At 41.0% G+C, this 14903-nt stretch overlaps 1 protein-coding gene across 1 annotated transcript in view; it reads right to left on the reverse strand.

Moving 5' to 3' along the window:
• Window positions 1-14903, reverse strand: part of GAD2 (glutamate decarboxylase 2) — a 159190-nt gene that overhangs the window by 108173 nt on the left and 36114 nt on the right. Inside the window, exon 7 of the mRNA XM_029592613.1 lies at window positions 470-585. Within this exon, the coding sequence (XP_029448473.1) occupies window positions 470-585 (116 nt within the window). The remainder of the gene's footprint in view (window positions 1-469; window positions 586-14903) is intronic.

Here is a 14903-nt window from a genome sequence, read left to right on the forward strand (position 1 = left end):
CCCACAGAGTCTCCCAGTGAATTTTAATAAATGGAGATACTTTTAGACACAATGGGGAGAGTTCAGAAAATCTGATGGTTTCGTTAGCTACTACCCATCCCTTTCTCTCTAGCTGACAAAAGAGGGGATACCTTGACCTGCACACATATGGGCCTTGGAATGGAAGTCATTGCTGATTTGTTAGTTTTTTTTGAACAGTGTTACAATTTCAAGACAGCATTATAAAAACTCAGAACTGTTTTCATAGAGCTGATCTTGGATTGTGAGTCTCAATTTTATAGAATTGCTGTGAAATAAAGGATAAATTCCCCCATTTATAAAACATTTCCATTCTTCCTGGTAGAAAATATCTAACACACGAAAACATTTGCAAGTGTTAATTAATTCATTAATAGGTAATTCCTTTCATGGAACAATGTCTTATTAACAATAAAGAAGCAAAAAAAAGGAATAAAACAGAATCACATACATGCTCTGAGGTGAGGGCAATCAGTCTGGGAATAGCTGTCATTCCTTTCTCCTTAACTTCTGGAAACATCTTGAAACGTGCAATCAACATAGCATACAAGTTAGATATGGCACCACCTGAAGTCCATAGTAATACACTGTGTTACTTTCACAGTTCATTAACATTGAGACAGCACAACTTTTCTTTCTTGCATTGATTGCTACAGGACATCCTTCATTTCTGAGCATTGTTTCTCCTTCTGTCAAGGAGTCACCCTGCTGCTTACACTATACCCACAGGGGCCACAGCTAGGGCAATCGCTGGACAAAATAGTGCCCTGGGCAAAGGTTGCTTACGTTGCCCCCTTCCCTTTTGGGTTTCCTTGCACACAGGCTCACATGTTGACTCAAGGTTGGCATCGCACTCCCTCTGGATTGGCATCTAAGGTGATTGCCCCTTTTCGCTCACCCTTTGTGCTGTCCCTATCCTCAGCCTCAAAGGATACATTAGGATGGACTGAATGGGAAGGGGGAGTGGGGTTCTCGCTGACTTATTTATTCTAGAACAGTAATTTTTGCCACTTCTACTCTAATGGCACCTATGCATCCTACAATTACAACCACATGCGGTACGCAGCATTAGCCCAGCCTCAGAGAGCAAAGCCTCATCCAAGCTGCAATATCACTGTCTAGGCATGTTCCCCTGAGCTGAGGAGGAGCATGAATCCCTAAGATCTTCACCAAGCCTGGGTTTTCTGAATGGGGGTTATTGGACTGTGCCATCAAAATCATAACTGCCCATTCTTTTTTCTCCTGTTAAAAAGTCAAATGAAAGCAAAGAAAAAACACATGACATGACCTAATTCCTTCAGAAATGTTTTTTCTTTAGTTCCCTTACTGAAAGCTTTATCATATAATTGCTATATGTCACAACTTGAAGCACACCTATATGGAATTTTAACAAGTCACAGCAAAACAATTCTTCTTGGTGAATTAACAAATACCAAGTTGCAGAGAATACAATAAACTCCTGATTCAATTGCCTAAATATTATTTGAGCTTGATTTGCTACCATTTAAGATTATCTGAATACAAAAATGCAGGATGGATCTTTTTTCCAAGTGGCTATCCTCTAAGATTAGGGGTAATAGATTTCACCACCGCCACAGCAAGGTATATTTTACTGAAAAAGTGGTAAATGGTGGAAAATGTTGTCAGCAGTAGTACTTATGGTTGCAGTTCAGTAGTAAAATGAATGCATTTTGAGAAGAAGATATTGGTAAATTGGATGATTTAGCTACATTTTAGGGAAAAAGCGCTGAACCAGTAATTCTGAGCCAATTACCATATTTGGGTTCAGGAAGAAATGTATTTCATCATCACTGAAGATTTGACTACACAGAGTGCATATTTTGTCCTTCCTCTGGATTACACTCAGAGTTTTAAGGCAATCAGAAGGTTGTCTCCGATGGACCTTTGTTAGTCTTTTCAGCTAACCACCTATGAGTTCAATTCGACCCTATTGTTTTGGGCCTCTGCTTGGCAAACAATAGTGGAATATCTGGGCTTTATGAATAGTAACTGCTATAACGGGGTGTATTGAGGAATAAATATTCAGCATGAAAACAAAAAGGATATTTGATGTGTGCAGGAGTTGGGGCTACTAGAGATGCACCATTCATGGCCTCTGCTCAGGCCCCTACCTTGTCCACCAGGGATTAATCTGCTACATATGGATATGGCATTTATTCACCTCCTGAAACCCTAAACTCTGAATATTTTTACTCCTATCCAGAGCAAGAGCAATTTGTGGATCTAGCCTTTCCCCCTTGTGGCTCTTATCTTCTATCAGATGAAAAAGATGAACTTTATTTTCTTTTCCTCAAATGAAAAAATAATGGCCATTAATCTATTCCAATTTGATTCCTTTTACTCCATCATATTCTGTGGGAATGGAATATTAAAAATGTGCCAGACATGAGAATTGAAGGGGCCCATTTTCAAAGACTTAGAGAGGGGTGGTGCCTATAAAATGTGCATATATATGCATAATTAGCCAGTGCATGCAGAAAGCCAGTTTTCATAATGACAGAAGTATGTACATACTGTTGCTATGGTGCAGAAAATTGTGCAAAAAAAGGTCATTTTGAAGGCAGTGTGAGGGTGTTCCAGAGCAGGGTCAGAAATATTGTGGAGGCTCACATGTTTTACCAGTGGAGTAGGTGCATACATCATCAAACATGAGTGCATGCTTTACATCTGACCTCTCGTTTGCAGTTTTTGGGTGAGAGATGTAGGGCAGGTGGTAGAGAGTGTGGATGAACTGCTAGAGTGGTTTGGGTGAATTGGGGGAAGGTCTGGGTCAAGAGGTGGAGGTCTTGGAAGCACATTCATAAGTAAGTATTTGTGTATCCTTCAACTATCTTTACAAATACCTTCTTCCACATATAAACTGAGGGTTATTACATGCACATGTTACAATTATTGTGCATGTAAATTATCTGGGTGAACCTTTAAAAAAATATATGTAGAAACTGTTCACACCACTCTATTACAAATGTGTGCATACTGACAGATGTGTATAGTTTTGGGGGCAGAGATAAGCAGTGTTTTATAAATTGTTCAGTTCCTGCTGCACAGTTTATAAAATGCAAATATAACTTTAGATACATCAACTTATGTGTGCATGTGCTGAGTTATGCACACTATGAAAATTACCTTAATAAGGTCCAGTTTTGGAGCCCTTTCTCACAAGTTTTGAAGACAAACTCGGAAATTGTGTCAATCATGAATTGAAAATCAACTTGGCAAACTCTACCTGCTTCTCATACATATCACCACAATCACTAACCACACATGCTTCTCCCCACCATGCACATTTAATGCTCACATGCTCTCTCATACACATCAAGTATTTATACCCACATTTTAAGCATACACCCATAAGCCTGCGCTCATACACATCTTTCATACTAACACACCACTAGAACTTATAGAAAAGATATAGGACACGAAATGTATGCAATTTTTTTTTTTTTGCCACATTGTGAATTAGATTAAAAATTACATTTTCATTTTTTGCCCACTTCTAAGTTCCTGGCACTTATTTCAGTGGGGCTTAGAGGGCTTCCTCCTCATCTGGAATGCAGAATCCTACTTTTCCCTGTAATTGGAGGCAGAGGAGTAACATGTCATGGTGAGATTGAAAGATTTCTAAAAAAAAGCAAACAAACACCTAGTCTTACAAGAAGAAAATATGCAGCATACACAGCTACAATTAGAAAAATGTGCATCTTTTCCATTCCAGTGTAAGCTCTAATGAGTAGCTTTTAAAAGGGTTGCACATGCACCCATAAAATGAAAATATTATAAAGTAAATGTGTAGGTCGTAAACTGCTCTTCATGAGATTGAGAGAGAGAGAGAGAGAGAGATAGAGATATTGAGATTGAGAGAGAGATTGAGAGAGAGAGAGAGAGAGATATTGAGATTGAGAGAGAGAGAGAGAGAGAGAGATTGAGAGAGATTGAGAGAGAGAGAGAGAGAGAGAGAGAGATTGAGAGAGAGAGAGAGAGAGAGAGAGAGAGAGATTGAGAGAGATTGAGAGAGAGAGAGAGAGAGAGAGAGAGATTGAGAGAGAGAGAAAGAGAGAGAGATTGAGAGAGAGAGATTGAGAGAGAGAGTGACAGACTCTTTATAAGGCTCAGCCTGACACTCAATATATGCACCATTGTAAAGGGGCACTTTGTTTCGGGGTGCGGTTTTGGGAGGTGGGTTAGGGGACGTGGTGTTACAGACACAGTCAGAGGTATCCATTGTAAAACTGACATCATTAAAGAATTTTAGACTTTATAAGTGATGACTAGGAGTTAATTTGTACATGCAGCTAGCAGAGACTGCAGTGTACAAATCAACACCTTTTGTTAGAATTTTCATTGCTTCTAAGGTCAGGGAAAGAAAGAAGACAAGGAAAGAAAATAAAATACAATCGGGAAACTGTTATACACATGGGAAAGAAAAGAAACACAAAGTAGGAAAGGACAGGATAATTTGCATCTTCATGACAAACATATCATCATCAATATTCTTACTATAGTCTCATAGACTTTGAATATCACAGTTTATAAATGTGTAAATAGATCAGCCAGTGAATATACTGGAGATGCCCTTTGTGAAGTCCAGAAAGGTAGGTAATACAAAGATGGAGCCCTTGTGTGAGTATCAGATGATATTCCACTGTTCAGATTCCCTAGTCTTGTAGTCCTGCCCTCGGGGTATGTCTAATCAGTTAGGTTTTCAGGATATCTACAACGAATATGCATGAGAGAGATTTATATGCATGGGCTTTTATAAAATTGCCTGCCTCATACCGTGTTTCCCCGAAAATAAGACAGTGTCTTATATTAATTTTTGCTACCAAAGATTTTCAGGGGATGTCTTATTTTTCCATGAAGAAGAATTCACATATATTGTTGAACAAAAAAATGAACATTTATCATATTCTGAATAGTTGTCTGGTTATGCTGGTTTGTGATGACAACTAACTGTGAATCCTGCAGGGTAAAAAAATCACAGCTGCATGCTCTGGTGTTCTGTGCGACGGGCATGCTCCCAAATAAAAACTTTGCTTGGTCTTACTTTCGGGGGAGGTCTTATATTTAGCAATTCAGCAAAACCTCTACTAGGTCTTATTTTCGGGGGATGTCTTATTTTCGGGGAAACAGGGTATGTGGGTAAAAGTATGCAGTTAGGGCCTGTATGCACGTATTTTTGCCTGCAGTTTGAAGAGGCATTCTTGTGGGCAGGGTTTGGAATTGCACACATGCTTTTACATTTTCAAAATAAACAGGTAGGTTTTATCCCCCAAATTCTGCGTTCAACTCAGCAGATATCATAGTGGACAGTTTTAATGGGATAATTTTCAAAGGGAAAATACATGCATACTTTCCCTTTGAAGGATGGTGGAAAAAGTAGCCACAGACTTTACCCAATGTGGCAGTTACAAAATTGCCCCCTCATGGACAAGACAGCAGTCATTCAGTGGAAAACAGCAAAGCTTGCTGAGATGGAGAAAGTGTTTTTCTTCATCTGCATATGTGCTAATTTTGTGTGCAAGCTGTTGCTGATGCTTTGTGGCTTGATATAGTATTGCCAATTTTCTTATGGCACTCTACATGTATCTACCGTACATATAGATAGCTATAGATATATGTATTTATACTTATTTTTTGTTGCCCTTGTCTGCATTATACCATATGAAGCTGGGCTGATTAACTGTTTAAAAAAGTAAACAAATGAGGCAGACCTGAAATTGAAGTATGGATAAATGTAATTGACTTCTTTTCCTTAGATCATGGGTCCCCAAATTTGGTCCTTGAGGGATCTATTTGCACGCATTGCCTCCACTGTCTGAATATCTCATGCACATTCATTGCAGAAATCATAAAAGTCCAACTGGGATTGTCACCCTTGAGTTTGGGGACCCTTGTTTTAGATCAGGGTGATGTCATGGTCTGATGCATGCGTCATTTGCTTTCTCTGCCTTTTTCTATATGGAGCTAAATCACCAAAATGATTCTGCATGTCTGAAAAGACAGAATGAGCCTGATAGTATATGCTGTGGATTGGATAAGGTTCATCCTCAAAAAGCCTCATTACACATTTATTATCAGCCTATTCACTGTTATTTGGCCTTCTGATGCTGTATCTTTGAATCTCAAAATACATTTAAAATATTCACCAGACCATTCTGAATATTTACAAGAACCTCCTATCTGAACTCAAAATGGGTGAATTTAGTCCAATGGTAACTTTTTATTCTCACTGGTGAAGTATTCACTTTGGAGCTGTATGTTTCAATATCCTGTTCCAAGTTTATAGGACCAATATTTGGAAAAGAGAGTCCTTAATGTGCAAGTTGTCACGTGTTACACATCAATCAATCCAATAACTCATTTATGCTTACAACCATAAAAGGAACTCATGTATAAATATGGTGACTGAAAACAGAAGCAAAAAGCAGTAAGAATTTTCATTGAGTGATACTAAAATAGTTAAAAACTGGGAACATCACCTTCTTTGCCAGTGTTATCAGACTTATGATATATATTAATTGATCTCATGGGAGGCACTCTTATGAACTTCATCAGCATTTTTACAGGACAAAACCGCTCAGCTTTGCTCCCTCACAGTAAAAACTCAAACACCTGTGATTTCTTGTATAACTTTCAGAGTGCCCATGGAGATCCATTTACACATTACACACAAGTATGAAGCAATAAATCCCTAATATTTATGGTAATATTTTCTCCCATTTGAAAGGTGCCAGTATGAAAGCAGATGGCTGTGTAATGTTGTCTGATTTGATTAACCTTTCCTAACTGAGACATAGGTGATGTGATAGCACTTTTGTCATTTCTTCTCAGGTACCCTGCTCTTCTGTGTGGTTTAATTCAGCAACAAGCTTTCTGACTCTTTATCTGTTTAGACTATGTCATGTCCTTCTATTTATGTTGTTTCAAATCTCAGTGACTTAAAAAAAAATTCTTCTACTGTTTATAAAGCAAGATGAGGGATAAAAATTCCCTTAGCTAAGAGGGTAGCATCAAAATGGTTTGATTAATGTGCAAAGAGCTACTGCACATCCATCATCATAACCTCAGGAAGTTCAACTATAATATGTAACACAGTAAATCATAGCAAGACAGTGTTGTAAGAGCCTGCAAAAAGACTCAAACAAACCAACTTGATTAAAACTCACCCTACATCTCAACTTTTGTCACTCAATGAATCTCTTTAGAGATGAAAATGTAGTTTTATAGAGCTATATTCAAATTATTTCGTGTTTTAGCTCAATAACTCTATCTTTTTAAAAAGTTGGCCACTTTAAGCAGTTAAATTTGTGTGATTATAATTGCAAGCCTAAAAATATTTAGCTGTGTTAGAAAGCGTCTGGGTTGGAGAAATTCCTGGAATTGGCTTTCAAATGTTAGCATGATATTCAGTACTAACTGGCTTCATTTAACTGGGAAACACTGGCTGTGCAAATGCCAAGCCAAATATAGCCAGATATTCAGCCACACATCTAGTAGTGTAAAGATAACGGGGTACAGGTACCTGTTGGTCTTACCCATTCAGCATGTTTTCAGTATTTATTTAGAAGCTACTTGACGGTCTGTGTTTCAATTTCAGACTCAGGTGCTTTGGAACTCATTATCTCTGGATATCCGTTTGGAAGGCAAATATTTGAAATTCAGGAAATCAGTTAAATACTGTTTTTTCTCAAAAGCTTTTGTTTAAAATCACAATCATTTTAAGTTCTTCTTGCAATTTCTCTTTCTACTATACCTACTGATGGAACACTTAATAGATGTGGGGTACTTGATAGTGTTTTTGGATTTATTTTATTCTTATATTGTTTTAAATGTTTTTTTAATGTTTTAATGTGTGTTTATTCTTTGTATACTGGTTTTACTATATTGTACTACCTTTTTAATTTTTATTGGAATATTGGTTTACCATATTGTACTACTTTTTAAACATTTTTATTATACAGCAGTTTGATGTGACTGGAAATTTGATTTATCAAAAATAAATTACCATTACCTCACCATATAAACCCCCAAACTTCAGATTTTAATAGATATTCTTTAGAGCATGGTTATGGTAGCAATGTAAATTTTCTTGTAGAGATCAGTATACACTAATAATGCTTTATAAATAATAAATTACTGTGAAAATAAATACTGTATAATTCCTAATACTCAGACTATGTATGGTGGCCTAAGAGTCAACTCCGGACAAAATATTCAGCTCCAGATTGATTAAACAGAATAGATAACAGGACAAGCCTGAAAAAGACATATTGCAGCCCTAAAAACATAGAGGGATTTACAATATCTTTTAGGTATGTTAGAAATAATTGGTCAAATCCTTCTCATTTCTAAAAATACTTTCAGGCCTCTAGAGCAGTGATCCCCAGCCTGGGGTCCGTGAGATCATCACAGGGGATCAGCCAGAAGGGAGGCAACCAAAGTGCAACTGCTGAGAAACAGAGCAGGCCGACCTCACCTCTAACAAACTTTGCTCTAACGGGTAGATTTTAAGAAAGGTGCACGCAGGGAAAACAGGGGCTACGCGCATGGTCGGGCCTTGCACTCTCCTTTATTGGAGCGGACTGGGAGGGAGCTGGGGAAGCCCAGGATGCGTCACAGCATGAAAATTACTTAATTCCACTCTCCCCTTGCGCACGCGGCACGCACATGCACAAGCGGATTAGAAAATCCGGTGCACATCTGCACACGGCGCGTCCATGTGTGTGCGCTGGGAAGGATGCGCAGGTATTAAAATCTACCCCTTAGGCTCCTGCTGCCTAATCCCAATGGCTGATCCCATGTCGAAGAGAGGAAGATTGCAGCCTATATAAACCTAAACTGACGCAGAGAGGAGGTGGGGGGAGCAGTGTGGCTGATTGCCACCGTGAGGTGTCTGAGGCTGCACCGAGAGGAGGAGGAGAAAGTGCGCTGCCACCAGCGTCTTCAAATGCTGCTGCTTCACATGACCAGAGGCAGCAGGCAGGGTGGATGATCCTGAGCAGCATTTCTGACCACTGCTACATGTGCTCTGGCTGTCCTGCTGGCCTGACAGTGAGGACAAAAAAACTGTACTGAGGGAGCGGTATGGCCCGTGATGGGGTCAGAGGGAAGGGGCCATAGTGAGATCAACACACAGAAAGATGCAGAGAAAGGGTCACGTGTAGGAGAGGGCAAGAGGGTGAGAATAGGAGTGAAAACACTTGGAAAGGGCTTTAAAAGGGAGAAGGGAATGCTATAAACTGTTTGTCACCTTATTAAACTTTTTTTTTACTTACTTTTTTACAACTTACTTTGTGCCTTAAAAATGTTGCCGCAACCTATTGTTCTGCTGAGATATCTGCATTCTTATTTAATTAATCCTGTGTTGATTTTACTGACAGGTTTTGTATTCGTAGTCCTGTTGTTGACTTATTTCAAGTGCAGCCCTGATTTATCCTTTATCTAGTTTAGTCCTGTCATTGATGGATATCAGGTTTAGTCCTTACTGAAGTCTCCTTCGGATCTGAGCTGTTAAGTCTCCTACAGACTCTATGTTACCTTTTAAACAGGTTGTACCCTGCCTTGGGTGAATTTCTTATTCAAAAGGTTGGGTAATAAACCCAAATAAATAAATAAAAACTCTTGGGACGGGGCTGTGGAGAGAGGGAAGGAGAGAGAGAACCAAGGAAGAGGCCACAAGGGGAAGAAGACAGGAGGCAAGGCAGTCAGAAAGGGGCAATAGGGGAGGGAAAAAGGGAAAGGACTTGGGAAAGAGCCATGTTAGAGATGGGGGAGTAGAACTCATAAGGTGGAAGGCAGGAGGGAAAGCACAGTTTATTCCTTATTTAATATAAAGTTTTATATATTATAGATAATTCTGGAGTGCATTTTACTGTTATTAAATTAATCAGTTTTCTGTGTGGCATTTAACTGAATGTAAAATTTAAAGAGACAAATGTGGGGGTCCACAAAACTTTTGGAGGTTGAAAAGGTGTCTAGGCTCCCCAAAACATTGGGAAGCCCTGCTGTAAAGGCATTGCTTGCCAAAATGTTTTCCTTTAAATTTTATATGGTACTCCTTGACTTATGTGCCTAGCAGGAAAAAAATCATTACATTTTAAAATTCATTTCCTGGGGACCCTAATTCATTTCTTTAGTTTTAAAACAAACAAAAAAAAATTAGGGGTTTGATTTTAAAAGGTGTTCAGTTCCCGGCGCACGTACCTGGATGCATTGGTGTGTGCATGTTATAAAACATGCTTCCCGTGCATACATGCACCGGATTTTAATGTCCCTGTGCTCCTGTACGGGTGGGTGACCTCCTCCGCACGCGGGAGGGGGGGATTTATTTCAATTATGCCTGGCGATGCGATAGGGCTTCTTCCCAGGGAACTTCCCTACTGCCCTACCTAACCTTCTTCCCTTTTCCCCTCTCCATCCTGACCCCTAAATCTACCCTTGCCATCCCAATTTATTTTGGTTTTTAACTTACTTTGTGCCCCAAGTTGAGCGCAGCAGCCGGCTACTGGCACGCATCATCTGGACAGTGCAAAATGGCGCTGTCCCGACAAGCCCCCACCCTCTGTCCCACCCAGACCCCGCCCCAGTCTACCCCTTTTGTGAACCCTGGCACGTCTGTGCATAGCGTTAGATACACGCGTGGCCGGGCCATTTTATAAATGTACTGAGCGCTCAGCCCGGCCAAGCCTGTATCTACAGATTTTTACATGTGCAGAGTTTTGAAAATCTACCTGTTAATTTTTTAGTGTCATTTGTTTTCATTTGCGATAAAGTGAATGGGGGAAGCATTAAGGTAATTTTCATCTTAAAGGGGGTTTTCTAATCAATTGTTTTAAAACATGAGGGAAGAAATCAACAGAAGGGGGAAAGAACTCCAAGGTACCTGGAAAGACTGGAAATTGGCACCAAAGTGGCATGAATAGCCCACGACTCTGTAAAGGGGCAAAGGGGTGCCAGCATTGGCAGGATTTCACCAAGCCACTGTAAGAGGAGCAAAGAAACAGAAAAAGTGGGAAGAATATCACAAGGCTTTCCAAAGAGGGCACCATCAACAGTACTGTGAACTCTTGTTGGCATCTCGTGGCAAACTGACACCGAAAGTGACATTAGCGCATCCTAAGGCAGTCTGAAGGGAGACAAAGCAGAAAAGGTGGCAGCCTAAGCACATGTTAGCTCCAAGACAGGCACTGATAAAGGGGCCAAATGGCACAAAGAGTGGCCGGAAGGCTCCAAAGCACAATGAGAGCTACAAAGCAGCCCCCCTGACTGACAAGGTATTATTAGCTCTGGGGTACAACAGCAAGGCACAGTGGCAAAGGGACCTCCAAGGTGTAAGGTTCTGGGCATGGGAGCAAGACTGGCACACAGACCCCCAAGGTGCAGGGTGGATTTTAGATTTTCTTGTACAGGTTATTATCACCATTATTACATCACAAAGGTTTCTCTAATGATTGTGGGGTGGTTTTCCAGGAAGGTAGTGAGGACTGCTTTATTTAGAGACCATTTCCCACACCATGGAGCTGCCCTCTGCCTGTTCCATTTCCAGATTTTCTGGTTTTGCCTGACATCTCTGGCACTACTCTAAATGTTATCACATGCATACATCAAAATGCTTTCTCTTGAGCATCTTTTGGGATGTGGTAATTGTGATAATAACCAGACCTTACACCTTGAAGTCACTCTTTGTGCTGCTTAGCTCCTTTATCAGTGCCTGCCTTGGAAGTTTTACTGCTCCCTTTTCTGCTTTGTTCCCCTTTCATGTTGACTTAGGATGCTAATGCCATTTTTGGTGCCAGTTTGCCATTTGAGATGACATCAAGGGTTCATGGCACTGTTGCTGGTAAGCAGTAACCTCTTTTAGAGCCTTGGGGTGTTCCTCTCACACTTGATTTGCTAAACTGGGACTACCTTTAAGTTCTTGCTGGCACCTCCAGTGCCAATGCCAACCTGGTCAATTTGGACACATTTACATTTACTTTATCTTTTCTGCCTTTTTACTTTATCTGCTCTGCCTTTCCCTATGCCTGATTGTTTTTATATCACCGGGGATGTGAAGATTACAACAGTGATTTACTATTTTACAATGGTATTGTAATGCCCACAGATTGTGCCAATACCATGCTCCTGTGTGAAGCACACAGAGAAACTGCTGCAGTGAGTGTTATACTGTCTGCTGTGCTCTGTGATGTGAAGCCTTTCTCTGACACAGAAAGAAAGGTTTATGCTTAACTCTCTGCCCTGCCTTCAATGATCACTTATACCCACTGCCTAATGCCAACTGCCCACACTGTGCCCGTTACCAGGCAAACAGAGAATAAATGACTATTGTCAACTGTATTTAAGGCTTCAATCACCAGAAAGAAAAAAACTGAACAGCAACTGCAAGCAAAGCAACAGAAATCTGCTATGAGGCACAGATATTGTGATGCGACGCTGCCTAACTGCTTTCCTCTCTTGTGTGACTGAGTGACTGTTGCTGGCACAATGAGACTATAAAATATGCAGCAGCAAAAAACTTTAGCAAGAACTCAGAACTCAGAGCATATGCTTTCACCCAGAGAATTTCTTGAGAAGTAATATCAGAGCAAATCTCTAAAATGCTCAGTCTTCAAGATCAGCATCACTGTACCCGGTCCTCAACAATAGGTCAGATTGGAAAATTACTTCACTGTGATATATCATTCCTCTTGTCTCCTTGACACCATGCCCATCTTCCCCCTCTCTGCTGACTGCTTGCTCTACACAGTTTCAATTACTAATTATATACATGCACCTGTTGCTTTCCTATGATTTCTATGATTCCATTGACTATAATGGCTTATGGAAATCATTCTATTTAAAATGAATTAAATAATTAGGATTTGTTTAATTCATGGGGCCCCTTCAATTTGTTGCAGAGCCCATCAAAAGAAACAAATTGGCCCTTATTTGTTTCATTTTTCTATTTCATTTTAAACTAATGCACATGCCTAACTGCTAGAGATGTGAATCAGAACCAGAATCGGTTTGGATTCCGGTTCCGAGTCACATCGTGGTTTTTTTTTTCGTCCGGCCCGATTGCGGTTTTGTTTATTGGCTGCGCCCGAGCCGACAAACAAAAATCCCACCCCGACCCTTTAAAACTAATCCCTTAGCTTCCTCCACCCTCCCGACCCCCCCAAAAACATTTTACAGGTACCTGGTGGTCCAGTGGAGGTCCCAGGAGTGATCTCCCGCTCTTGGGCCATCGGCTGTCACTAATAAAAATGGCGCCGATGTCCTTTGCCCTTACCATGTGACAGGGTATCCATGCCATTGGCCGGTCCCTGTCACATGGAGGGAGCACTGGATGGCCGGTGCCATCTTTAAAAATGGCGCGGGCCATCCAGTGCTCCTACCATGTGACAGGGGCCGGCCAATGGCACGGATACCCTGGCACATGGTAAGGGCAAAGGGCCATTGGCGCCATTTTGATTAGTGCAGCCGACGGCCCGGGAGCGGGAGATTGCTCCCGGGACCCCCACTGGACCACCAGGTACCTGTAAAAAGTTTTTTGGGGGGTCGGGAGAGTGGGGGAAGCTAAGGGATTAGTTTTAAAGGGTCGGGGTGAGTTTAGGGGTTATTTTTGTGTGCCGTTTTTCCGCCCTCCCCAAAAACGATAAGAGAACCCCCACGAACAATCCGAACAATCCGAAGCCCGATTCACATCCCTACTAAATGCTACTGGGAAAACATGATATCAATCAGTGTGAGTAATCATCAGAAGTAAATAATGTCTCTAGTTTTGCAAAACAAGTGCAGGATCATAAACATGGCTTTGCAGCAAAAAGATTCAAATGTTCACTTACAGGCCAATACAGTACAGTGCACTCCGACGGAGCACACTGTTAACCTGCCCTTGGATGCACGTTTTCCCTTATCCTTTATTCAGTAAGGGGCAGAAAATGCGTGTCCAACCCGCGGCACCTAATAGCGCCCTCAACATGCAAATGCATGTTGATGGCCCTATTAGGTATGCCCGAGCGATACAGAAAGCAAAATGTGCAGCCAAGCCACACATTTTACTTTAAGAAATTAGCGCCTACCCAAAGGAAGGCACTAGTTTCTGCCGGCACCGGGAAAGTGCACAGAAAAGCAGTAAAAACTGCTTTTCTGTGCACCCTCTGACTTAATATCATGGCGATATTAAGTCGGAGGTCCCGAAGGGTAAAAAAAGTAAAAAAAAAATGTAAAATGGGCCGGCGGCTGTCGGGCCGAAAACCGGATGCTCAGTTTTGCCGGCGTCTGGTTTCCGAGTCCGAGCTGTCCCTAGCGCCTCCTTTTGCCCGTTTCTACCGCACCACCTAATTTAAATACATAATTGTGTGCACAGGCAAGTGGCCTGTGCACGCGCCGGGAGAGCGGGCGTTCGTCCGCTCTCCCGTGGACTTTACTGAATCGGCCCGTTAGGAAGCAAAAGTGATGTTTCTTTCTCTCACTATCTACCTCTCTCATACACATTTTTTTGTATACAATGTTATATTTTGCAAAACCATTCTCTACCAGAAAGTGGAAATGCAAGTAGAAAGCAATCACTTACTGATCTCTGCTGTTGGTTCATTTCTCAAAGGGATTAATTCAACCATTGTATGACCATAAAGGAGATTGCCCTGAAGGCTGAACAGGATAAAAATTGGCATTTAATGTGACATTTCAGGCCTGCTCTGCTTTGAGGCATGGAATGCATTAGTTGCGTCATAACATGCATAAGACTCATTATCCCTTTTAGGACATGCAATGTTGCTGTGTTGATATCAGATCCCTATAGAAAGAGGAAACAACACCAAGTATACTCGATCTGTGATGTCAGTACGATCTAAAGGAAACAAGCTAAAAACTGTACCTCA

Source organism: Rhinatrema bivittatum, chromosome 2 (assembly GCF_901001135.1).
Source record: "Rhinatrema bivittatum chromosome 2, aRhiBiv1.1, whole genome shotgun sequence".
Taxonomy (NCBI): domain Eukaryota; kingdom Metazoa; phylum Chordata; class Amphibia; order Gymnophiona; family Rhinatrematidae; genus Rhinatrema; species Rhinatrema bivittatum.